This window comes from Mixophyes fleayi, chromosome 7, assembly GCF_038048845.1.
Source record: "Mixophyes fleayi isolate aMixFle1 chromosome 7, aMixFle1.hap1, whole genome shotgun sequence".
Lineage (NCBI taxonomy): Eukaryota > Metazoa > Chordata > Amphibia > Anura > Limnodynastidae > Mixophyes > Mixophyes fleayi.
This window is the reverse complement of record NC_134408.1, coordinates 89,870,277-89,894,925: the sequence shown is the minus strand read 5'-3', so window position 1 is coordinate 89,894,925 and position 24,649 is coordinate 89,870,277. Positions and strand designations below refer to the sequence as shown.

Sequence of the window (24,649 nt, the reverse complement as noted above, 5' to 3'; positions counted from 1 at the left end):
GGAACAGACTCTTCCTTTAGCCAGTGCTATAACACCTCTCAATAGCAATATTACAGTCCCGGTCAGAGGTTTTAATAACACAGTTTGATGTCTCACTTAAATAACTTGAAAATAGCAAAGCAAAAAAAAAAACTTCTGTCTTCATATGAGTCCTGCTGGCATCTCATAGGCAGTGGCAAGTTAGGCCTTTTCCTATACTGCAAAGGTGCTTCTTTCTGGGCTGGCTGCAAACATTCTTCAGGACAACAATTCAGCCACAGATTCAGTGGCTCTTTATGGGAAGATCCTCCATTATTTCAACCAGCAGCCACACACGTCACTTCTCTCCATAGTCAATTTGTTTTTGTCTCCTCCCGTTTTTCCCAAGGATCTCCCTGAAGCCTTCTAGTACATTCTTGGGCTCTAGAGAGCAAGCTGGGCTGTAGTTTGCAGTCTGTCCACCCAAAAATGGCCAACACAATTTGCATTTAACTTCCCAGAGGCACTCTGGGGAACAATAGTTCACTGAATGAGTGCATACAGTAAGATACCTGTGATTTGCATGGTATTACACATTTCTGTAGTAGGCATGACAAATGCATGGAATGGGGAGAAATGTGTATATCTGTTGGAAAGTACCTGGGTATACCTTGTATTGTAGCTATTGGAATAAGTCTTTCAAAACAGTCTCCTGTGACTATGTCTTCCCTGGTATTACTTGTATGTGCAGTTTCTTTAATGTCTGTCTTCCCTGTCACCACCCATTATTCTTCTTGATTTTTCCACTGCCCAGTAATGTAATGGTGTGCTAACTGCTAATGGCTTACTGTTCAGGAATATTACAGCCTGTGTATTGACTTTATGCATGGGTAAGTGTAAGCTTACATCTCTGCTAAGAGTGGAGGGTGCAGATGCGCTCCACTGCAAGAGCCTTCGCTTGCTGCTCATTTGCTATGAACAAGCTGCAGGCCAGGTAGTTTGCAGTGTACCTAGGCTGTGTGGATTTTTGTTTGTTTGCCTGTTTTGATTCCAGCCTTCTGATTACCCCTATCTATGCCCAATACTGGTTCTGGTTCTTTGGATTGCCACCCTCCCTAACTTTTGCACGGACACTGACTACTCTTTGGATTGCTGCTTACTCAGATATTTCCCTGGTCCTGATAGCCACCTCTACTTGAACCCTGGCTAGAATGAGTACCTGTATTTCACTTATGTGCACAGTTATCTGTTTATGGTTTGTATTCAGACTTACACAGTCGTTCTGGCCTTTTGTGTCTTGAATTTACAATTTTACCAAACCACAGGTTTTCATGAGGCTTTGTGTGTGGTTTGTAAACTACATAATTTTATTAAAAGCCAAACCACAACAAATCACATGAATCAAAACCGCAACGTCTCAGACCGCATTGACCAAAATAGCCCAGCCTACTAAGCATCTGACTGGTCGTCTAGGAGGGGGGCAGAAAAAAAAGCAAGGTACACCTGACTGTTGGGTAATACTGTCCAAATATAGTGCAAGGTCTTGTGGCACAACAGGTGCCAGAATGGACTAACAGCCCTTGAGTATTCCAGCATGCTTAAGGAAAAGTATACTTTTGTCATGCTCCCAGCTTTCGTGACTTTGGGGTGTTTGCTGTATAAGGGTTACACACGATTCCAGCCCACATTCTCTCTCTACCTATCACACAGGATATAGTCCTACTGAACCACCCGCACACCGCGCTCTCACACCCGCCACACACTTCAGGTTTGCCACCACCTATTGAATACGGGCAGAAAGACCCCAATATACTGTCCCATACTGGCACACAAGGCTTCTGGCTACCCACAGGCTAGCAAGGCCCACACCAGCAAACAAAAGGTTAACTGTTCACACCTCCAGACTGTTACACAGATGTAAATGCAAGCACACATTAGGCTTGTTAATGGATTCATTAGAGTATCATGGACACCATTTACTAAATTTATAGATTTAATATACAAAGGTACAGGGTATACATATATATGTAAAAAAATAATAAACAATTGACATAACATACACAAGCAAAACAGTTTAAAATAAAAGGGGGTTACATTCATAGTATAACGTACATGAGTTGTATAATCTGTGCCATGGGAAATTGGCTAGGAAGATGGACAGCTTATCAATGTGGATTGATTTTCCCGAAAGACTGACAATTTGCCCCTTTCCAACATAGGTTTTTAAGCAAAATTAAATGGGATGGTCTTCACAAGGGCAATGTTAATGCTAATAGGGGGCATAGATATCCCCTGGGTGTCACTGTAGTTTGCTCACAAATATTCCCAAAGTTTTGACCTTTGGAAAAATTCTTCACAGATATATCCCAGAGACGTAACTCCCAATAAACCGGTCATAATCTCCTGCACATTTAAATACCAAACATGATGGAATTATGACAATGTGACATACCTTTCCCAAAGATATGTGATTATAGCTGTTCCCGGATACCGCCAGTACCTGTCATTCACAACGCTAGTGTGATATCTGCTCCTCAGTATGGAGTGCCACCCAGATTTTCCAAAATATGAAAACATTTTCCTTTGAAGATTTTATTTCTATATACCTGTATAGGCCTTCAAATGCTGCCTTTTGCTGCAGAGATGTCCAGCTGTGACTGGCCCCACAAAGTCTATTCAAGTGTCCAAAAACTAACTTGTGGCAGGATATAGCTCACAGCATGCGCCCTTTGAAGCTGCTGATGACACTGCTATTTTCTAACGCTGGGATGTGCAGAGCCACTGAATACACACACACACACACACACACACACACACACACACACACACACACACACAGACTCTCTGGCTTCACATTTTACACTTTAGTAGCTCAACTTATTAATGTATTAATTTGATATACCATATTTACACTGTAGTTATGATTTAGGCCTTATTCCCCACAATTATGATGGGTTAACCCTTATAAATAACTGTAAGTTCCCTCTGTTCACTACAACTTTCATTATAAATTAATCTTTATATATAAGTCAATACAGAAAATGTTTTCCTTTTCATTAGACCGATGCTTGAGAAGTTGTTCAGGTTCTATTATTCATATTTTGTAGGAATGTCCGACGCTTAGTGACTTTTTGACCTTGATTAAAAACTTTTTCCCACTTCCCTTTACAAGGCAGTGCCGCTTTAAATTTAAGCGCCAAAGACGCCGAACTTGCGGGAGTTGAAAAAACCGGAGGTTAATACATTTACGCCCTGATCTCATCCACCAATTAGCTTCCTCTGCAGACTATAAGAGTCTCCTCCTACACTCAGCAAATTGACAGTGCAACACTTTCCTAGTTCCTGGTTCCAGGTTACCACAGATGCTGTTTGTTTGCTGCTTGAATCTGCCGCTGTATTCAGATTTCAACCATCAGCCCTTTGTGGGAATTCAGCTTAATTGTGTTTGCTGTTATATGGACTTTTACCATCAACCCGCTGAGTGAGTTCAGCCTCACCCTGTTTGCTGTTATATGGAATTCTACCATTAACCGTCTGAGTGAGTTCACTTCATTGTGTTTGCTGTTATATGGACTTTTACCATCAACCCTCTGAGTGAGTTCAGCTTCCCCCATGTTTGCTGTTATATGAACTGCTACCATTAGTCCCTTGTGTAAATTCAGCTTCTATGTGCCTGCTGAAATTAAGACTTTGCTTATTTATTCCTTGTGTGGATTCATCTTCAATCTACCTGCTCGTGTACAGATTCCAACTGTTACCTTCTGTGTGGATGCTCCTTTCACCAATCTATTCTTGGCTCTCCTACTGGCTATCTGGGGTAGTAGGTTGTTGTTCTAAGTCATCCACATTCTGGAGCCATCTCTGTGTCTCGGGGTACCGACTTCCAGTTCCAGGCCTACCCCAGGTTCTGCGTTCTGAGATGTCCAGGGCCAGTTCCAGGCTTATTCTGTTCAGAAGGCTGCCACCCCTGTATATCCTCTGCCTGAGTTCTGAGTCTTCCCAGTTCCAGTTGTGGTTCTATATTTGTCTAAGTTCTTAGAGGTACTGAGTCTCTGGTTATGTGTTCAGGTCCTTTCTGTTCCCACGTCCAGGTTCCAGTCCATCAGGTCCAGATTCCAGTAACTTATTCCAGTGCGGAGTCCAGTCCAGCATTCCTCCTCCTAACATACAGTATACAGGATTATATCAAGCTCTATGAGCAAGACATTCATCTGGCCACCCAGTTTCCTCTACACTTCAGCCACAGCTAGTCCCAAGGGTCCTGAGGCGGATCCCAGAAACCTTGTTGCCATGACAGTTTGCACTGGCCCAATGGGTCAGACAGGGGAACATACCCCAAGGGCGGATTTAGTCTGAAGCGTAGCTGAATGCATGGAAAGCAACTACCCAAGATCAAGTGATGAGATATTTGCAAGAGCTATCTGCTTGTATGGCAAACCTACAGACCGCATTGACACGGTCAACCACACAGATTCCTACAGAGAGTAACTGTGCCATTGTTGTACCAGGTCCACCGTCTCAGTTGGTTCTCCCTACGCCAGCCAAATATGATGGAGACCCAAAGAACTCTAGGGGGTTCCTGAACCAATGCAGTATTCACTTTGAGCTACAGTCGACTAATTTTCCTACAGACCGTTCTAAGGCTGCTTATATTATCTCCCTTCTATCAGGGCAAGCCGTAGCCTGGGCATCTCTCCTCTGGGAGGAGTCTGAACCCATTCTGTCGAACATCAAAGGATCCCTAACCCTATTCCGGAGAATATTTGACGAGCCTGGGAGATCATCATCTGCTGCTGCCGACATCCTGCGGTAGCGACAGGGTCAGTCATCTGTAGGACAATACGTGGTCCAATTCAGAACCTTTTCATCAGAACTCTCATGGAGCAATGACGCACTAGTGGCAGCCTTTTGGCAATGTCTCTTCGACCGCATTAAGGATGAATTAGTCACACAAGACTTGGCCACCAACATGGATGAAATGATCACGTTGTGCAATAGGGTAGGTCTGAGGTTCCGATAAGGAAAAACTTTTAGAGAAAAGGAGTTCAGAGTATGTCAAGCCACGTCAGACACCTCGACTCTAGTCTCCTTCTCCCCCTCAAGGAGAACCCATGCAATTGGGCAGGGCCCAGCTCTTGTCCACTGAACATGAGTGATGGGTCAAGAAGAAACTCTGTATCTACTGTGGTGCTCCCGGCCATTATCTGAAATCCTGTTCCCAGAGGTCAGGAAATGCCACCTCTTAACCAAAAGTGAGGAGGTTGGGTTAGGAGTAACTGTTCGTCCACCTCAAGCTAGAGACTGTGTTCTCTCTGTGTACATCTCTGTGTACATCTCTGCCCTCTTGGACTCTGGAGCTGCAGGCAACTTCATCTCAGCTCAGTTAGCCAAGCAGTTAGCCATTCCTCTGGTGCAGATGTCTCCACCCATTTTTCTAACAGCTGTAGATGGGAGTCGTATCCCTGGGTGCACCATCTCCTGCCTAACATCTCCAGTAACCTTGTAGGTAGGGGTCCTGCACTCTGAGATCATTCAATTCCCAGTGATTCCCGAGGCCACCAATTCCATTGTTTTTGGTTTCCCATGGCTCCAACGCCACAACCCCCATATCGACTGCTCTTCTCCCCAAGTGCTCTCCTAGGGCCCAGAATGCACTAAAACCTGTCTTCAGAAGATATTGCCTCATCGCAATACCTCCAACAAAGAGACTCGTTATTCCTATGCCCTTCCGAGACTACATAGATGTCTTTAGTAAACAGGCTGCAGAGACTTTGCCATCTCACCAGGTCTGGGACTGCCCCATAGACTTGATACCAGGGAAGATTCCACCCCATGGACGGGTTTACCCACTCTCTATTCCTGAGACACAGGCTATATCTGAATATATCAAGGAGAATTTAGAAAGTGGCTTTATTCGTCCATCTTCTTCACCTGCTTGGGCCGGATTTTTTTTTATTAAAAAGAGGGATGGCGGCCTTTGTAAAAAACAGGTACCCGCTGCCTCTCATCACAGAACTCTTTGATCGAGTCAAGAGAGCTACCATCTTTACCAAACTTGATCTCCGTGGCGCCTATAATTTGATCTGGATTAGACATGGTGATGACTGGAAGACAGCCTTTAACACCGGGAATGGACATTATGAGTATCTCGTTATGCCCTTCGGCCTCAGTAATGCCCTTGCGGTCTTTCAAGGCTTCATGAACAAAATTTTCTGAGATCTCTTGAACAACACCCTAGTAGTTTTCCCGGATGACATTCTTATTTCTCTCCAGATTTTAAGTCTCATAGAGCCCATGTCAAGGAGGTCCTTCAACATCTCCGTAAAAACAAACTGTACTGTAATTGGAAAAATGCACCTTTGAGGTTAACTCCATTTCTTTCCTGGGTTACATCATTTCGGGAACCGGTCTATGCATGGATCCAGACAAGGTACAAGCCATTATAAATTGGGGTCAACCTACCACCTTAAGAGCAATTCAACGTTTCCTTGGGTTCGCTAATTATTACCAGAAGTTTATTCGAGGTTACTCCACGGTAGTAGCGCCTATTACCGCTTTAACCCGAAAAGGTTCCAACTCTACTAAGTGGTCTTTTGAAGAACAGACAGCTTTTCAGCAATTGAAACAAGCATTTGTTTCGGCTCTTATCCTAGCGCAACCTGACATTAACAGCCCATTCTATCTGGAGGTTGATGCTTCCTCGGTTGGTGTGGGGGCTGTACTTTCCCAGAAGTCTCCCGATGAACAGTGGCATCCATGTGGATTCTTCTCTAAGAACTTGATGTACCTGAAGACTGCACAGTGTATGAACCCTCGTCTGTCACGCTGGGCGCTGTTCTTCTATCGGTTAGATATTATTCCGGCCTCCCAGTTTCCTCTACACTTCAGCCACAGCTAGTCCCAAGGGTCCCGAGACGGATCCCAGAAACCCTATTGCCGTGACAATGTGATTTAATCTTATGGTTATAAAGATGGTGGATCTGCAAGTATTGGTATAAAGGGCCAGGAGAGTCAGGTAATCACGAAGCCAAGAGATCTCTGAAAATACACCCAGAGGCACCACATCCGGGAGAATGTAACATTATGTTTGGTTCAATTCTTGAACATTCTGGGATCAAGACCAGGGTGAAAAGCTTTGTTTTGCACAAGGGGGCCATTCTCTCTCGGTTGTCAATGACGTTACATGCGTCAGTGTAATACCTCCAAATTAAAAGAGAGAATCGTAAGGTATAGGAAACAGCAAAGATGAGGGCAAGTCCTTGGAATCTACTCAAAACAAGGTATAGGGGGATATCATGTTCATTAAGTCAGCTTCAACGTAACCCAAATTCTTGTGTGTGGGACATCATGGGCTAAGACGGCTTGGGTGAGATGTATAGTTAGATAATACTTATGGAAGCAGGGGAGGCCAAGGCCTCCGTTCTTGGAGTGCCTTGTTAGGTAGACCCTCAAATACCTAATTTTTTGGGGTTGTCATTTGAAATTAAAGGTGACTTTTAAACGCTGCTGATCGTCAAATGGGCTATTGAGGGCAAGAGCCTCTGTCTTATCTGAGTTACTTTTGAAAGTTTGAAAAAAGGCCATTTTCTTTGATTTCATTCTATAATATTGGGAGGGATCTCTATCGGTTCATAATTGTAAGGAGAACGTTGGCTGCTTATGCGCCCGAGGGCCAATCTATATACCAATAATGTTCTCTGTCACCTTTTAACTCCAGAATCGGGTACTCCTGGGCTGTGCTCTTTCACAAACTCTGTCTTGGCCCTGCTGCCAGTGCCACATAGTGAAACGCATGCGCATTCCAATTCCACTTAATTTTTTTTAAGTGATCGGCAGATGGGCACTAAGGACAAGACAGTAGCACTGCTCAAAGCCATCCCTGACTTCAAAAATAAATTACAACCTTATAGTGTGATTCGTACAGAAAATTTGCTTTCATGTAAATGTAATTTGACAATTTGCTTTCCTATTTCCTTATGTTAAGCTGCACAAATGCATTTTTCAGACAACTGCCAGTAGAATTGCAAACCTTGCACAAATAGGAAATTTCATTTGATTTTGCACTTAAGGTGTAGCCTTCATTAAAAGATCCAAATAGCAACAATTGAAATGATTTAAACGTGATTGCACTCTTTTATTTTTTCCTCTCCCACCCAACTGTGATCAACTCACCCACAAACTGACAATGCCAGGAAACCTCTAAACCATTCAACTTATATTTAAATCTAACACAACTCTTGCTTAGATTAAGGTTAAGGAGCTGTCTTCATATGCATTGTATTACTAACTACTGTTGTGACTGGAAGATAATTCTTTATGAGGCAATGGGCCTGATGCAGAATGAGTACTACACCAGTTTGTGTGGTGTTACTTGCGTGATTTCGCTCTGCGCATGCTCGCTGTGAGGCCATATGCGATAATGCAGACTGGCTTGCATTTGACACTTAGGACTCCTTATACCTGGTGTGATGATTATGTATTATGTCTAATCATAGATTGTTATTTTTCATTGAGTTTTCATGTATGACAATGTGTATATTGTATGTAACCTTGTAATGTAAAGTGTGCTTTGCTGACTGGCACCAGTGTCGGGGTGCCAAGGCATGGTGCCCTCATTATCAATCTCTGATAACCTGATTTCCTATTTGGTATGATGCTGTTAACAGGAGAATGAAGGAATGAAACACAAACATGGTGTTGTAGTTTCAAAATCAGCTCTGAGGGTCCTTGCAGGCTGACCCTTTATTTATACCTAGGGTACAGCATTAACTGGTTAACGACAAGGACATATAAGGAAATCTCTTTAGCTCAGCAAACATTTCTTTGCAACAATAATACATATAAGGCAACATCCTCTGTTCAGCATTACGTGCTTTTTCTCTCGGCCGCTTCCTTTAGTCTGGCATCCTGCTATTGTCTGTTCCTTAGGAAACACTTGTTTTTCTTCAAGGCGTTGTCCTGCATCTGTAGTATGTAGTGTTTTAAGGCATTTCACACATATATTTGAACATCTTAATAACTATAAATTATTTTATACCCTCACAATCCCCTCTTTTTATTACATTAAACAAATATACATGTGTTTCCTGACCCTTCCTATCATGTCATGATACAGGGCTACCTGGTTCTCAAGCTACATTTATCCAGATTTTAGACCTAAAGTCTCCATGTGGATAGAGAATTAATCATTCACAAGAGAAAGTATCCTCGCATCATTTATTCTTTCCCTAGCAGTATTCCACTGCAGTATACACATGTCATTTTTGCTTGATAGGGGTTATTCCGTTTACATGAGGTACATACTTTTTGAGTTTGATTAAAATTTGTTGGTACTGGAGTCATGGCCTGATTAACCATTTTCCTAAACTTACAGGACAAATAACAATTCCACACAATCAACAGGATCAAAACCACTATTATTACCAGTATTGGATGGAGCATTACCTTAAAAATACCTGTTGCAGTGGAGGAATTACCTGTGAACACATCCCACCAATGGTGTTGCAGATTATCTTTTAATTGATGAGCTACATATTTTAATTCCTGTACTTCTATTGTTGTCTGCATTTGTGCATGATTAGCTGAATAGTTCACCTGTGCCAAATGTTCTGCCAGGCACTGGATGTTGTTTATAGCATTGATTATCCCCTGAAGATTAATAATCAAGTTATAGGAGGGTAGTTTAATTGGGATAAATTGCTGATATATATTGACTTTCCTATCCTTATAGAATATATAAGTCTCATTTCTCCATATTAGATGAGTAACATTTTGGATACATCCTGAAAATGGATTAGTCAAGTTATACATTTCTATAGTTTGTTTATCATGGGTTACTAAGCACACTATTTGTGGTGCTACTTCTATAAACATATCATTTCTCCTGTCATGGAGCTCCCAATTACAGACACTAGTTGGATGTTCTAGCTTACAAGTTTCATAAACTTGAGGGTTTTTTTTAGAGCACACTATTCCATTGTCTGTACTTGAACACAATCCTAAGTTATGTGTGTTGTTTTTATCATCTATATACTCCCCTTTTATCTGCGGGGTCCATAATTGTGTTCCACCGACCTGGGCATAGAGTGGGATAGGCAATATGAGGAATTTACACATTATCTCGGTCCTCAGTATACTGTATGTCTGAAAACTTCCTATGCACCAGTTTTCTGTACACTTCACACCCATTCCATCAGTTTGAATCCATAGCTGCGTAATCACATTGAACATATTTCTATATACCAGTTCATTGTTAGTCATTTACTGTTACTAATGCTATGCACATTATCACAAGAAAAGGATTCATGGTGCTTCCATTTTCACCGTCAGCTTTTTTCCAGTAAGACGTTTGGACCCAGCTGTCTCTTCCTCCTAACTTAACAGAAGTGGGAGTAGTCAAGACCACTTGATATGGACCATCAAATCTGGGTTCCAAAGTTTTCCTCATGTGCCTTTTTAGGTAGATCCAATCTCCTGGTTGTAAGGCATGTGTTCCTGTATCGTTATTTGGATCTGGAATGGAGGAGAAAACTTGAGAGTGCACATTAGTCATTATCTTTGTAAGCTGTATTAAATAATCAGTTAGATCTGCATAATTATGTTGCAATTGCTGAGGAAAATAACACCCTGTCTTGCCCCCCCCTCAAACAATATTTCATAAGGGAACAACTTATGCTTCTTTCCTGGTATTGTTCTAACTGAATATAGAGCTAAAGGTAGACAATCTACCCAGGTTTTTCCTGTTTCTGCAATCATTTTCTGAATTTTTTTTAACTTTAATGTGCCATTCAATCTTTACACTTTTCCACTTGCCTAAGGCCTATATGGGGTATAAAAACCTTGCTGTACCCCCATATCCTTCATTATATTTTGCATTACTTCACTTATCAGTTTCTTGGCAGTGTTTTTAGCTGTTGCCTTAGCCGCTGCCCAGATCTCTGGCCAATTTGAGAATAGATCTGTACACACAAAGACATACTCCTATGTTCCTACCCTAGGTAGCTGTATATAGTCAATCTGCAATCTCTGAAATGGGTACAATGGCTTTGGTGTGTTCTTCTGTGGTGTTTTCACTACCTGACCTGGATTGTATTTTCCGCATATCACACAGGCTGCTGCATATGCCGTAGCAACTGCATTGAATCCTGGTGCTATCTAATGTCCTAAGACAATATTGGTCATAGCTTCTTTAGAATTGTGGACCAGCCCATGTGCCAATTGAGTCATCATAGGGTTCAGGCTTCTGGGCAGACAATACTTATTATCTGTTCTCCAGAGCCCTCTCTGACATGTAGCACCTTCCTTTTCCCAGGCTTTTTTTTTTTCCTATAAAGGAGACTTGTTCCTGGAACTTTTACAGTATTTCAAGGCTTACAGGCTATACAGGGTTTTCACCCTGTGTCACATGACAGACCTGAACCCTGGGCATAAGGGCTGCCTGTTTAGCAGCAGCATCTGCCTTGGCATTTCCCATAGCCTCCCTAGTCTTTTCTTTAGTGTGTGCCTGGACTTTCAATATAGCTACCTTTCTGGGTAGCTGTAGAGCTCTAAACAGAGCCCTTATCTGTTCTACATGCTTGATAGGTTTTCCTGCTAACCCCACAAAATCCCTGCTCTTCCATATTGGCCCAAAATCATGGGCCACGCCATATGCGTACCTGGAGTTTGTGTATATGTTAGCTGTTTGGTTTTCTGCCATTATACATGCCTCAGTGAGTGCATGCAACTCCGCCCCCTGCGCTGAGCAGAAAGGTGGGAGTGGTTGTTGTATCAAAGTCTCTTCTAGGGTGGTCACAGCATACCCTGTGTGTGGTGACCCTTCATAATAATACCTGGAACAGTCAACAAATAATTTCCAATCTGCATTAGGTATAGGGACATCTGTCACATTTTCTAATTCCTTCACTTCTAGCTTAATTAATTCAGCACAGTCATGTGACTCAGAAAAGGGAAAATTTTTGTGTGTATTTTGTCTGGTACTGATACATTCCTCCCTTTCTGATTCATCAAGGGTGGGTAGGTCCCCACCCACCTCTTTCCCCTCTGTTGAATCTGCTTTAACTGGGAACAGTGTAGCAGAATTCAAAACTGTGCACTTTTTAATTTTTACATGTGTGGGACTTAATAATGACACCTCGTACTTAGTGAGCCTTGCTGTGGACAGATGCTTTGTTCTTGCTTGGTTTAGTATTTCTTTAACTGCATGTGGGACCTGCATGGTACTATGTCTGCCACTTTATCTTTTAGCAAAGCTGCAGCTGCCAATGCCCTTAATTCCTTGGTATTTTGTGGTGGCTTTACCTGCTGGATTGCAGTTATCCTGTCCTGTGTGAGGTGTCTGGTACCTTGCGAGATGCAATGTCCTAAAAATATTATCTTACTCTGCGCTGCTTGTATTTTGTGGGTGATACCTTGAAATATTGCTGCCCTAAAAGGTTCATTAATGGTGTAGTCTCTTCCTGACACCCCTCATTCGTTTGGCAACATGGTAATAAGTCATCTACATATTAGAAGAGTGTCTTGTTTTTATTCAACAGCTGCTGGAGCCTGTTCTAGTAATTGTGTACAATGTATTAAACACCTCTGTAACCACAAGTCCCCAGAACCTACAGTTGGTTTTTTTTGTTTTGTTTTTTTCTGCTACTCCAGCAGGACCAGCTACTTCATTTATTTGACTCTGTGAAATAGCCTGTGTCACTGAATTTCCTGCTGCTGCATCCAACATATCGTTGTATGCGGGTGGGGCAGAAGGTTCTTTTGGTTTCAATTCACCTGGTCTAGGGGTCTGACATTAAATCACACACAAATGTTCACCTAACATTCTCTCAGCTGAATATCGTTTCAGCAGGCATACATTTATCCATAGAGGCAACACCAAAAAAAAAAATCATTTGCACCTACAATAGACCTAAATGACCTAGTTGGAATCCTAACATTGTACCACAAATCAAATTACTAACAAAAATCCCTTCAAATCAATATCCAGAAATGTGGTAAAATTATACTAATACAAGTTTAAAAATGGAAAAGCAGAAAAGATTATTCTTTCAGTAATCCACAAAACACTCTCTTTCTTGCTAAAAGAGGAAGAAAAAGATAACTATAACTGATATGTTACAGCATACAGTTGTGGAACTACAAGTCCCAGCATTCAATTAGCTTCAGCTTCAATTAGGTTGTTACCACTGCAGAGATATTTAAAATACTCTTGAATTACTGAAGCACACGTGAAAACCTCTGTTCTATCAACCACATATATTGTCAAATAAATCCTTCTCTTCCACACTGAACAAACTGGGGAGAGAATCTGCAACTTCATTCCCCCTCTGCTCATATCCCCTCCCTTTCTCAACACACTGAAGTCTTTTACATAGAATAGGAAGGGGAAGACATTCCATTCTCTATCTCTCACTCACAGGTAGTAAGACAGAAACAAACAAAAAACTAAAAAATATGCACAATGTGTAATTTGTCTTTTCTTTTTCCTAATTCATTTTGTACAACCAATACAAAAAGTATTATATCTGGAGCAAAAGAGAATATATGAAAAATAAGACTGCAGCTAGACGTGGGATAGTGAATTCCCACAATATATACACAAGCATAAAAAGAATAGTCCAGTGCAATTCTCAAGTTCCAATAGCCAAAAAGAATGACCCTCTGAATTTAAAAGGCTTTCTCGAATTTTTACCAGCACAAATACTGTTAACTCTAAATCCTTCAGTGGCTAATTTAAATATTATTGTACACTTTTCTTCAACAACAGACATATAAAGCAATATGTCAAAATATAACAAATACAAACAATGAATCTTACCAGAACTAAAAGGGTGAGTATTCTTGAACCTTCACATCAAACTGATGAATCTTAGAAGACACAGAAATAACAACGACCTTTTTAGAGCAGAATAAAACTTCTACCCACCGCGGTTCCTGGTTCTGCCTCTCCCCGACTCCTTCGCAGTTTTTCAGGAAGATTTTCGAAGCTCACTGTGGCCTCTAAGCATGTTAAAGGCAATAGACCTTTTGCCACCAGTAAAATACCTTCTAATTCAGGTGTACGGTGCACACTAGAGAGTTGATCTGAGACTCACACTGTTGTCTGGATTAATCAGTTCTGTTTTACTGAAACTGGTATACTAATATTTATACATAAAACATGGCATACCTTCTTCCTACCAATCTTGTGGTTACATACTATAAGAATAGTAAACAAAATCCTTTAAATTGTAGCTATGACCTGCAATCAATTGAACAAAGACATCTGTAAATCTTTCTCACTTAGAGCAGAACAGACAGCTTATCTTGCTTAATTAAAAATATCATAATTTCTATTACAGGGGGTAGTTGTCCTGACGTCCCTTTTAATGGGTGACTATGTGGGTCTGATGATGCACTTGGGGGTGCTGAGTAGGAGGCAAGTTTACAGCTGTATGTCCCTGGATGTCTTCTAACATCTCCTCCTTTACCATTTGTTCTTGTTCTATTTGTCTACATGCACTTACCCATGCTGATACTTGGTGTTCTTTATTATTCCTAGTAATCCATATACAATATTCTTTCTGAAAATCTGGCAATCCTGCCTTCCTAAAGATTATATGGATTTCTCTAACAGCCACAATACCTTCTCTTTTCTTAACTAGATCCGCAGGAGTGTATGATGTCTGTACCATCATACCTTTACTGCCATGGGCCCCCATTACTGCAGTTTTGGGAATACCGGCCCCTAGTGTGCCTGAGAAGTGACTGTTATTCTAATTTTATACACCTTTACAATTCAATCCTGTTATGGATTGCTTGATCAACTTGGGTACATACTTCACTGATATTTTATTAATTAATGGACATGTAAGTGGCCCTATCCTTCTAATGTTTTCTGGTAAAAAAAAATAACATATTTACCACCATCCCAATCCTATTTGGGTTTTTAGATAGTCTGGACAACCGTGACTTCCAACTATTGCTGTATATATCGTTGGATTAAAAATTCCCTCCTTATGTTTACCATATGCTACTGAACAATCAGTGTCAGTTCCTATCACCGCTATCAATTTACTAGTTTGTATCATCAATGCCTTTTGAATTATAACAACACATTTACAGTCTGGACAACTAAGATTATTTTCTGACATTTATACTCCCCACAGCATGTCTCTGATTCCCTCCGCTCCCCTTTATGAACAATATATTAATACTAGTACAATTATTACTATTAAAATAATTCCACCAATCCACTCAGCTATTTCTTCTGAAGGTGTCATCTAATCTTTCTTAAGACAATAGACAGTAAACAGTAGACAGGGGACAGTAGACAGACCTATCCTCTGACCTCAGGCGCCTCTTAACAGAGGTACCTAACAAGGAAATGCGGAAGACCCTTACCAGAATCAGTGAGCAACCTTTCTGCACTTTTACCATGTTACTCAGTTGTTACTTCTTTCAACCTCTAAGAGAGCTGAGGACCCTTGTAGACTGACAGCTGGCCAAGTGGTCGCACGTTACACAAAACAAGATCAAGCCTCAGTTGCATGTGCAAGGTACGGGTCTTTGATCAGATCAGTCATTTCAAGGTTATGTTGTCCCCTTATACATCTCTTATCAGTACAATATCACTCAATCTTTACAGGAGCGAAGGATTCTTATAATGACCTCTCAAACCCAAAGACAATCATCTACACAGAACAAGGCGAGGTCTCAGCAACAAGTATAGAGGAATGCCTTTGATTATTGAGGTCAATTAATAAGTTATGTATTTGCATCCTTTTATATACATCCTGTATCGACACAAACACATACATTCACTTATCTATTTTTCACAAAAAACAAATATATCAGGAAAACAGGTTATTCAGTAATTGTTCAAATACCCGTTATATCATCCCCTACTGAACCCCATCTTATATCTTACAGGAAGAGCAGATAGAGTAGAGAGTTGCAAATGCACAAAACTTCAACTACTGACCGCACGGATTTGTCTGCTGTTCCTGAAGATTGAGGAGGTCTCTGGTCAGTCCTGGGCTGGTATGTTGAGTATCCCAGACGAAGTCCCCAGAAAATGTCGGGGTACCAAGACATGGTGCCCTCATTATCAATCTCTGATAACCTGATTTCCTATTTGGTATGATGCTGTTAACAGGAGAGTGAAGAAATGAAACACAAACATGGTGTTGCAGTTTCAAAATCAGCTCTGAGGGTCCTTGCAGGCTGACCCTTTATTTATACCTAGGGTACAGCATTAACTGGTTAACGACAAGGACATATAAGGAAATCTCTTTAGCTCAGCAAACATTTCTTTGCAACAATAATACTTATAAGGCAACATCCTCTGTTCAGCATTACGTGCTTTTCCTCTCGGCCGCTTCCTTTAGTCTGGCATCCTGCTATTGTCTGTTCCATAGGAAACACTTGTTTTTCTTCAAGGCGTTGTCCTGCATCTGTAGTATGTAGTGTTTTAAGGCATTTCACACATATATTTGAACATCTTAATAACTATTAATTATTTTATACCCTCACACCAGTGACCTATACAGGTGTCAAGAGTCTTTTAAAAGTAACTATGCTAGACAGATAACATCTCTGAGAGCTCCAGAGTTGTGTATATAGTCCTGCCACTCAAGCAGAGGTGAGAATCATGCCCTCTGAAATGCCAAAAATATATATCTCAGGGATAGATACCTTACTTGGAGAGCCCTGTGTCATTAAGGGAATCAATCTGCCATGATATTGTGATAGTTAATTTTCAAAGATGAGGGTGGGAGCAGTCTGAGAACATTGCGATAGTTAATTTCCAAAGTTGGGTGGTGATAGCCATGTGAGAAAGGTTTAAAATCCTCTGCCTTACACATTAAAAGTGTACATTTCTAAAGAGGAGACCTTCAGTATCTAGGCTGAAGTGTGCCATCCTTCTCAAAGTGTACTCTTCTCACGCCAAGTCTTACACCAATAAGTTAGTGATTCTGGTTTTATTTCCTATTTTATTTCTGAAGCTTATTTGTTCAACTTATTATGTATGTCTGTCTTGTTAATAACTGTTTTGTAGTTAAGCCTTGAAAACATTTTTCGTATTAAATACATTTAATCTAGCATATTCTCTGTGATTCTTTGTGAATTTACAAAGCCAAGTGAGGCTCATGCTACAGGTGTATGTGATTTAAGTGTGTAATCTGAATAAGTTGTTTTGGTGAACATAAGGACTCCATAGTAAATCCTTTGTGGTGGCAGAAAAGGTGTATTCATTGGTAAATGACTAAGGTGACTGCAGTTTCGGCCGGCTGTTTCAGATGCTGTATCTGCGAAGTTTGTGACACCTGGGGAGTCAAAATGGTGGAGAGCAGCCTGAGTGTTGCTCATGCAGATCTGCAAATACAGCTGTCAGTAGGCATATCAGTTGAGGGTTCCTGAGGGCTGGTGCAAATATAATAATAATAATAATAACAGCATTGATTCCCTCTGAAAAAGCCACTACCAGGACAAGGTATTGCAGGTTGGGCTTGAGACATTATAGCAGTGAAATCTTCTGGTAGGCATCTTCACTTTTCCTGTCATAATGTCCACAGTCCTAGCCTGTTTCCCAATGGGAATGGAGCCTACAAAACAAATGTGCCCAAACTGCAGCCCTCAGGATAAAACAGCTATGTGCTGGAGCACTAGTGCTCTTCTGACATCCCTGGTGTGGTAGGTGTGGAGTAATAAAAGTGTAAAAAAAAAATAGGTTAAAATGGCTTTTGTTTTTCCTGGTAAACTACAGGCCCCAGCAAGTGCTGACATGTCTAAAGTGTGTGAATGCTGGTTCTGGTAGAACTACAATCACCAATGTACACACGGCTGTAAATTATGCTGTTTTAGCGTGCAGCTCAGCATCAGGCCCAGTGTTTTCAAATGTTTTTCAGTCATAACATTTAATTATATGTTACAGATGTTCCTCATCCTATTTATAAGCAAGATTACCTTCATTTTTGATGAGTAAAATATCTGGTCATAGGATTATAGTTGAATAAGTGCATATATTAACATAAGTATGAACCAGGCCACTGTTTTCTTGTCCAAAATACAATGCATTTACAACCATAGATTCCAACAGAATAGTGCTCACACTCACCATCTATCTTGCCAACGTTTAAAACGTGAATTCCGGGAGATCCCAGGCAGGGGGCGTGATTGGAGGACGGGAGGGGTTGGGGCGCTGTGAATCGCATCATTTTGGCACTACCCCCCGCGACAAAAACTTAATTTTGTCGCGGGGGTGGGCCAAAATGATGCGGTTCACCGCAAATCATGTCATTTTGGGAAGTGAGTTTCGGTATGCGGGATACTTGCCTGCTCTCTCGGGAGTCGGGGAGACCTACCCGAATTTCGGGAGTCTCCCGGACATTCTGGTAGTGTTGGCAAGTATGATCTATCTATAGTTTTTTAGAAAAGGCACCTGTCATGAGGTGCCTTTTCATGAAGTCATGAAGCTAATCTTGTGTAATCAAGAAAAAAGAGCCACCACTGAGAACATTGTCTCCAGTGTTGGTGCCTACTGCAATTGTTTTCAGTTCTGTGATATCACTGTGTCCCTACTAAAACAGGGCATTTGTGCATAGGGCTTGTTGAGCAGGAATTAAAATCAGCAAAGTCTTTAAAAAAAAATTACATATGTTTTAAATTTTATTTGTGTTATGTATTTACTGGGTCTAAGCATATCTCAATAGGAAGTGACTCATTTATGAAACAACATTGTTCTCAGATTTGTGGGGAACAATTCATTTGGGCACCCAGTTGTTTGCTTGATTACTAAACCAAGAGAACATGGAAACCACATTCTGGACAGAACATAGAATGGTTTTACTTTATATCATTATAAATGATTACATTGTAAAATATTCTGGTCCCGCATAACGTGGCTAAACGCCAATGTTACTTGGGTGTTTGCTCACATTTATTGGGATAGGTATTACAGATCGGGGCTGCGTTTAGTGACTGGGACTGGTGTCTGTCTAAATTACTAGAGACCTTTAAATGACAGGACTGGGGGCTAGTCTGAGATAGAAATACAGAGCAATAAGGGAGTGTTATGAGTAGGTGTCAACTATAAGACAAGGATAGCACTTAATGCACGATAATGAGTAACCTATATGAGTCTGAGTTTGCAGAACCTCAATACATGGGGATCACCCAGCATGGAAAGAGACATATTGTGAGAGATTCTGCAAATGGGGAAAGGGGAAGCAATAATCTCCCACCTGAAGCCCCAGAGCAGAAGTAAAGTGAGGAACATGTCTTTTACATCTGACAAGTGTCCTGATGTAAAGTGAACTTATTTCCCAATAAGCCTAGTGATTAGTGGTATGATAATTGATGATTATACTGAAAGGTATAGATGTGAATTAGTGATGTATGTTGCAAAGTGTTAAGAGTTGTGAAGATTATGTGTAGAAGCTGTCAATACATACATATACTTTATTTATTCAAACAAATGTCCTGGTGCCCATTACTTTCATCAGTTGTGTGTTTGCCTTTTTTACACGTGCATGTGCATACACCCTGGGATGGGATAGAGGGACTGAGCTAAGCTGGGCATTTGACATAATTGCATCCCCAGGTAGATGTTAGGGTGACATGCACATCCACATTACACATCCATGCAAAACATATATTTCTAATCCTACTTGGCACAGATAGACTGGATCCTGCTTCAGACCAGTAAGTGCAAAATTTGCGGTGAATCACAGCATGCTACTAAGCTATTTGTAGGTTCTACTGGTTTAAAACTTCTTAGGAGTTTGAGCTATATAAGTACTGTACATCTCGTCTTGAATTCAACGAAGAGCTCTTTGTGAATGAAGGAGCCTAATTATCGTATTTATGAGCTGTTTATTTAGAGATTTTTCTTTACTTGCAGGGACAGGGAGATTTACTGAAGAATGCCAAAAATGAAGCTATGGAGAACATGAGGCAGATTCAACAGGCTTGTCTATCCAGTGGTCTAAGTAAAGTTTCAAGTACAGCAACTGACGTGAAATCCAAGCGAGGCCTAGAAGCAATAGAAGAGAAGGATACTGGGGATGAAAATGGTCGTTTATGAGGCATAGAAATTACCATGGCAACTGGCCTGCCAGGGCTGCTTTTAGTCATCCAAGGGGCAGTCAAAAAATGCATATATTCAAAATCAGAGCACTATATATTACTAGATTAATAGAAGCGTACAATGTGATAAAATGAATCCTACAATAATTTTTTCATTGAAAAATTACAATTGTGTGAACAAAGGATGAACATTTCAACACTGACTACAGAAGTTTATTTTATCTTCAAATGAAAATTCAAAATGCCAAACTGTGCCACTTGGCATCCATTGTAATAATTGTGTTTAGTCTTAAATAGCAGTGTAAGTAATCACCCCTTTCAAGCAGTTCTGAAGCCTGCCAGAGATGTTCTGACTAACTTACCAAGGACACCTTATAAAAAGTGAAGTAAAAGTTATTCTTATAGTTCTTCAAGATGTGTTGTTATGGAATAGCAGAGTTTAGTTAATAATATATTGCTGTCAGATTTACTACCAGAAACTGTCCTCAAGACAAAGGAGAGAAAATATCACACAAATGAATAGAATATATCAAGGATCCAAAGAGGTACCTGAAGAGAGTAAGCTGGGTGGAGAAACTGAGAATCCAGACAACAATGCTTTCTAACATTGGTTATTTTATGACAGACAGAGAGGCCATTTCTACCAAGATATACAGCCATTTGGTGTATGTTTATACATATTTTCACTTTAAGAAATTATCTAATATTCTAACATTTCACTTTTTTCATAACTAGAATGAAGTTTTCTGCTGGACATATGCTTTTTAGCTGTATGTTACTTGGATCATGTGATGTTAAACTTTACAACTATGTGTCTATTTTTTACTTGCTTAGGTACAAGTGTAGCCCGTGACAAACAGCAACCACTATTTTGGTGCAATATTGCGGGCTACATATGTATAAATAACTGCATCCCAAACCTCAGTTCCAAAGAGCAATAGAAAGTTTATATAAGGCACCTTAATACAATGTAAGTAAGTTGCAAAGCAGATCTAGTGACATTGGTGGAATCCTTATCAATAGAACTAGTAAAGATAAATGCTTATTTGACTAATATTGGTTTAATGCACATATTGTAATGTTAGTTTTGTAGCTTCATATTGCTTTCAGTCTTATTTGTGATGCGTAAGCCAGACACATGCATAAATTGAAAAATCTAAAGCAAAGAACCACAGTAGTCTGTTACTGTCAAAAATGTTAAAACATTTTCCAAATTTTTTTGAAAGTGCATTATGTGCACACACACCGCACAATGCATAGCAGGGCTCGTCCAACATTTTTCTGGTTTGTAATTGAGCCTTAGGGCCTCATGCAGAGTTGGCCACAATTGCAAACCAAATTGCAGGCACGAATTGCATTTGCTAAAAAAAAAGCAGCAATAGTGGTTATGTGCAAAGCTGCAACTATCACAAGATATGTGCAGGTCTGCACCAGTAGTAATCGTATATGGCCCTGATTTACTCCAGGCATACTTCACATGCACACATCCATATTTATAACCATTTGTTTTGTTTGCAAAATACGTATTTGCTATTAGGCATTCGTAAAACTTTCAAAAACTCTTTAATACAGGAGACATGCATATAATAGGGGGTGGGGCCACAATGACGCTTACACAGCACCACTACGCCACGCCCCCTCCATTTAATTTGCAGAGCCAGGAATCGGGAGAATTGCCTGCTCTCCCGGGAGTCCGGGAGACCGACCTGGATTTCGGGAGTCTCCCGGACATTCCAGGAGAGTTGCCAAGTATGATTCATCATATATCAAATATGTGTAACCGGTGACAAACATACCGTTACACATGTTTTTGTTAGTGTGAAGGAGCGCTTTCACTCCGTCTCCTGCGTGTTTCCATGGTTATATGTGAAATGCATATATGAAGAGAACCAGTCCGCTTATGGCAGAGTCCATGGCATTAGCACAACTGTCATACTTTTCACATTGAGTTCACAATAATTGCAGCTTCATTAAAGACAAGCACATTCTGGAGACATCCATGGTATGCAACAGGCAGCATTCATAGTTCCACACATGTGTACTGACATCTCCTTCTCTATAGACACCCTTTATCTCTATTTTGACAATTGTTACAGCTGCAGCAGCTCAAGTTCAATATGTACCTTGTTGCTTATAGTCATCATATGGCTCTCTTGTTGCTGTCACTGTCAGATGCTGGGTGACAGAGCAAACTTTGACTGTCATATTTTACAACATTCCAGGAAAAATATTTAGGATAAGACAGGTCATACCCACAAACTAATGAGCCATGCCCCCATTTGACGTGACAATACTCATATACTATTTTGTTACACACCAATAGAATTTTGGATAATGGGACAGTGGTAGTATATGGACTTGTAGTTCAGTAGATAGGTATTTTAAGGTTTCCTAAACCTGTCCTGCCCTTCTGTTAAACACTCATCTTCACACAGTACAACATTCTACTCTGAAATAACCTGTGTAACAGAAAAAAAAATGGATAAATTAAGTGTGCGTAGTTCTAGCTCCTGCATCTAATATACCTATGTCTCTTCGGTACTTTGCTTGAGTGTAGTATTTTTGTGCTCATTCAACTTTTTTGATGCCAGAGGGAAGGACTATTATCAAATGTTCATGCAAGTTCAAGCAGTTCCCCTCCCACCTTAGGGCTGTATAGTTTATGTATATTACTCTTTGGTGATTCCAGCCTTAGTATGTTAGAGCAGTGCTGTCCAATTATTTACAATTTTGTGCTCACAGGCAGAATACTACTACAAAAATATTATGTTTTAAAGTAGAGTCTGTGGAGGTTCTCAAGGATGGTGAGAGCCTTGAAAAAGCTTAGGAGAGCTGCATCCATCAGTTGGACAGCCCTTTATTAGAGGAATACACTTATGCCATACTGCGCCTTGGTGGGAACAGGAGCTACAAGGAACTCAGGGCAAAGGCCTCTCCACTGGCTTCTGAAGGGTTAATGGGGATGTGTGTTCTCTAGATAAGATTAAAAACAAATATATTTATTGAAGAGCACAGCTTTTATTTTGAAAAGCTACCTTTTTAATGTATTTGATGAAGAGATATATAATGTGCTAACTTTCTGAACTGAAGTAATAATTTAATTTTATTTTTATTTTTATCTTTGTGTTAATTCCTTTATATTCATGAAGGTCTGCACCAGATTGCAAGCCTATTTGGCAATGATGGGGTTAATGTATTCTTAATCTTGTTTTATGATTAACACAAACATTTTATTTTGCACATTACTGGAAAATAAACCTTTCAACAAAATATAAAAGTATCATGTTTTTTATCATTATCTCCTGCTTTGACTAATGCACCTTCCTCCTATTATTATCTTTTATTTATATGGCGCCACAAAAGGTCCGCAGCACAGAGAGCATAGGACGAAACAGAACATGGCAAACAGGAAAATACAAACAAGTGCAATTAAATTATTAACCCAATTGAGAACAGGTACACCAAGCGAAGAGATCTAAGTAAATTCCAGAACACTTAGAAACTAGAAAAAGGGAAGGAGGAGGGATGGGGGGTGAATTAAAGCAAGCTGAGTCTGTGCCCAGGAGTGTGGGCACAACTAACAGGATCAGAGCCAGTGATGAAGATGCAAAGGCAAGGGAGAAGAGGAGACCAAGGGCAGGGGCCTATTGTTGAGGTGCAGGGGACTGAGGAAGGGTAGGATTTCCTGAACAGGTGGGTTTTGAGGGATCGTTTTGAATATTTGCAGGCTAGGGGATAGCCTGATTTAACAAGGGAGATCATTCCAGAGAGGAGGGGGGCTGCACAGGAGAAATTGAATGCGGGTGTGAGATGTAACCAGATGGGAGGTGAGGCGGCGGTAGTTGGCTAAGCGCAGGGTGCCCGGGGGAGTATGAATGGAGATGAGGTTAAGGAGCAAGGAGTGGAGCTGTGGTAAAGGCCTTCTTTAAAGTGGTAAACGTATGTTGAGCAATTGCAGACCACTCAAAAGCATGAGTTTTGTGCATCAATGCAGAAATTGTAGAAAACTCCCAGATAAAGTAGTTAGAGAGGGCTTTGTAGGTGAGGTAGAGGAGTTTGTAGAGGATTCTATAGTGGAGGGCAGGGGCGAACGCAGGATTTAGAAGCAGCTCCATTTCGGCGAGTCTGAATTCTACAGCAGCCGCGGCGCTGTCAAGCAGCATCCGCGGCAGTGCTGTATTATACTACAATACAGCACTGCCGCGGACGCTTCTTTGACAGCGCCGCGGCTGCTGTACAGTACCGTTGGTTCGTGGAGGGGAGGGGTTTCTGGAGAACCAGAAACCCCCCCTGCATGCGCCACTGGAGGGGGAGCCAGTGGAGTGCTTAAAAGAGAGGGGAGGCATATGAAGACCCGCAAGAGAGGAAGATTAGTCACACTAATTTTAAATCATATGCTATACGCTTGAATCATATGCTATATGTAATCACATATAGTGTATCATTGAATACTCTATGTGATTATACTATGATTGAATGCTATATATTTATCATTGTACTTTTATTGCTAAAGATTGTTTTACTATGGTTGAATCCTGTATATGATTTCACTATGATTGAACTATATTTGGAATTTAACTTTTGAGCTGCCTAGTGCAATTCAGCAGTACTTTTTCATACATGT

The 24,649-nt window shown here is 40.7% G+C and overlaps 1 protein-coding gene across 1 annotated transcript in view; it reads left to right on the top strand.

The window, feature by feature from the left end:
• The window catches only part of PLCL1 (phospholipase C like 1 (inactive)), a 308,994-nt gene extending 285,698 nt beyond the window's left edge, over window positions 1–23,296 (top strand). Inside the window, exons 6-7 of the mRNA XM_075180082.1 lie at window positions 19,841–21,873; window positions 21,911–23,296. Coding sequence (XP_075036183.1) covers window positions 19,841–20,023 — 183 coding nt within the window. The 3' untranslated portion in view covers window positions 20,024–21,873; window positions 21,911–23,296. The remainder of the gene's footprint in view (window positions 1–19,840; window positions 21,874–21,910) is intronic.
• Window positions 23,297–24,649: the final 1,353 nt, after the last annotated feature.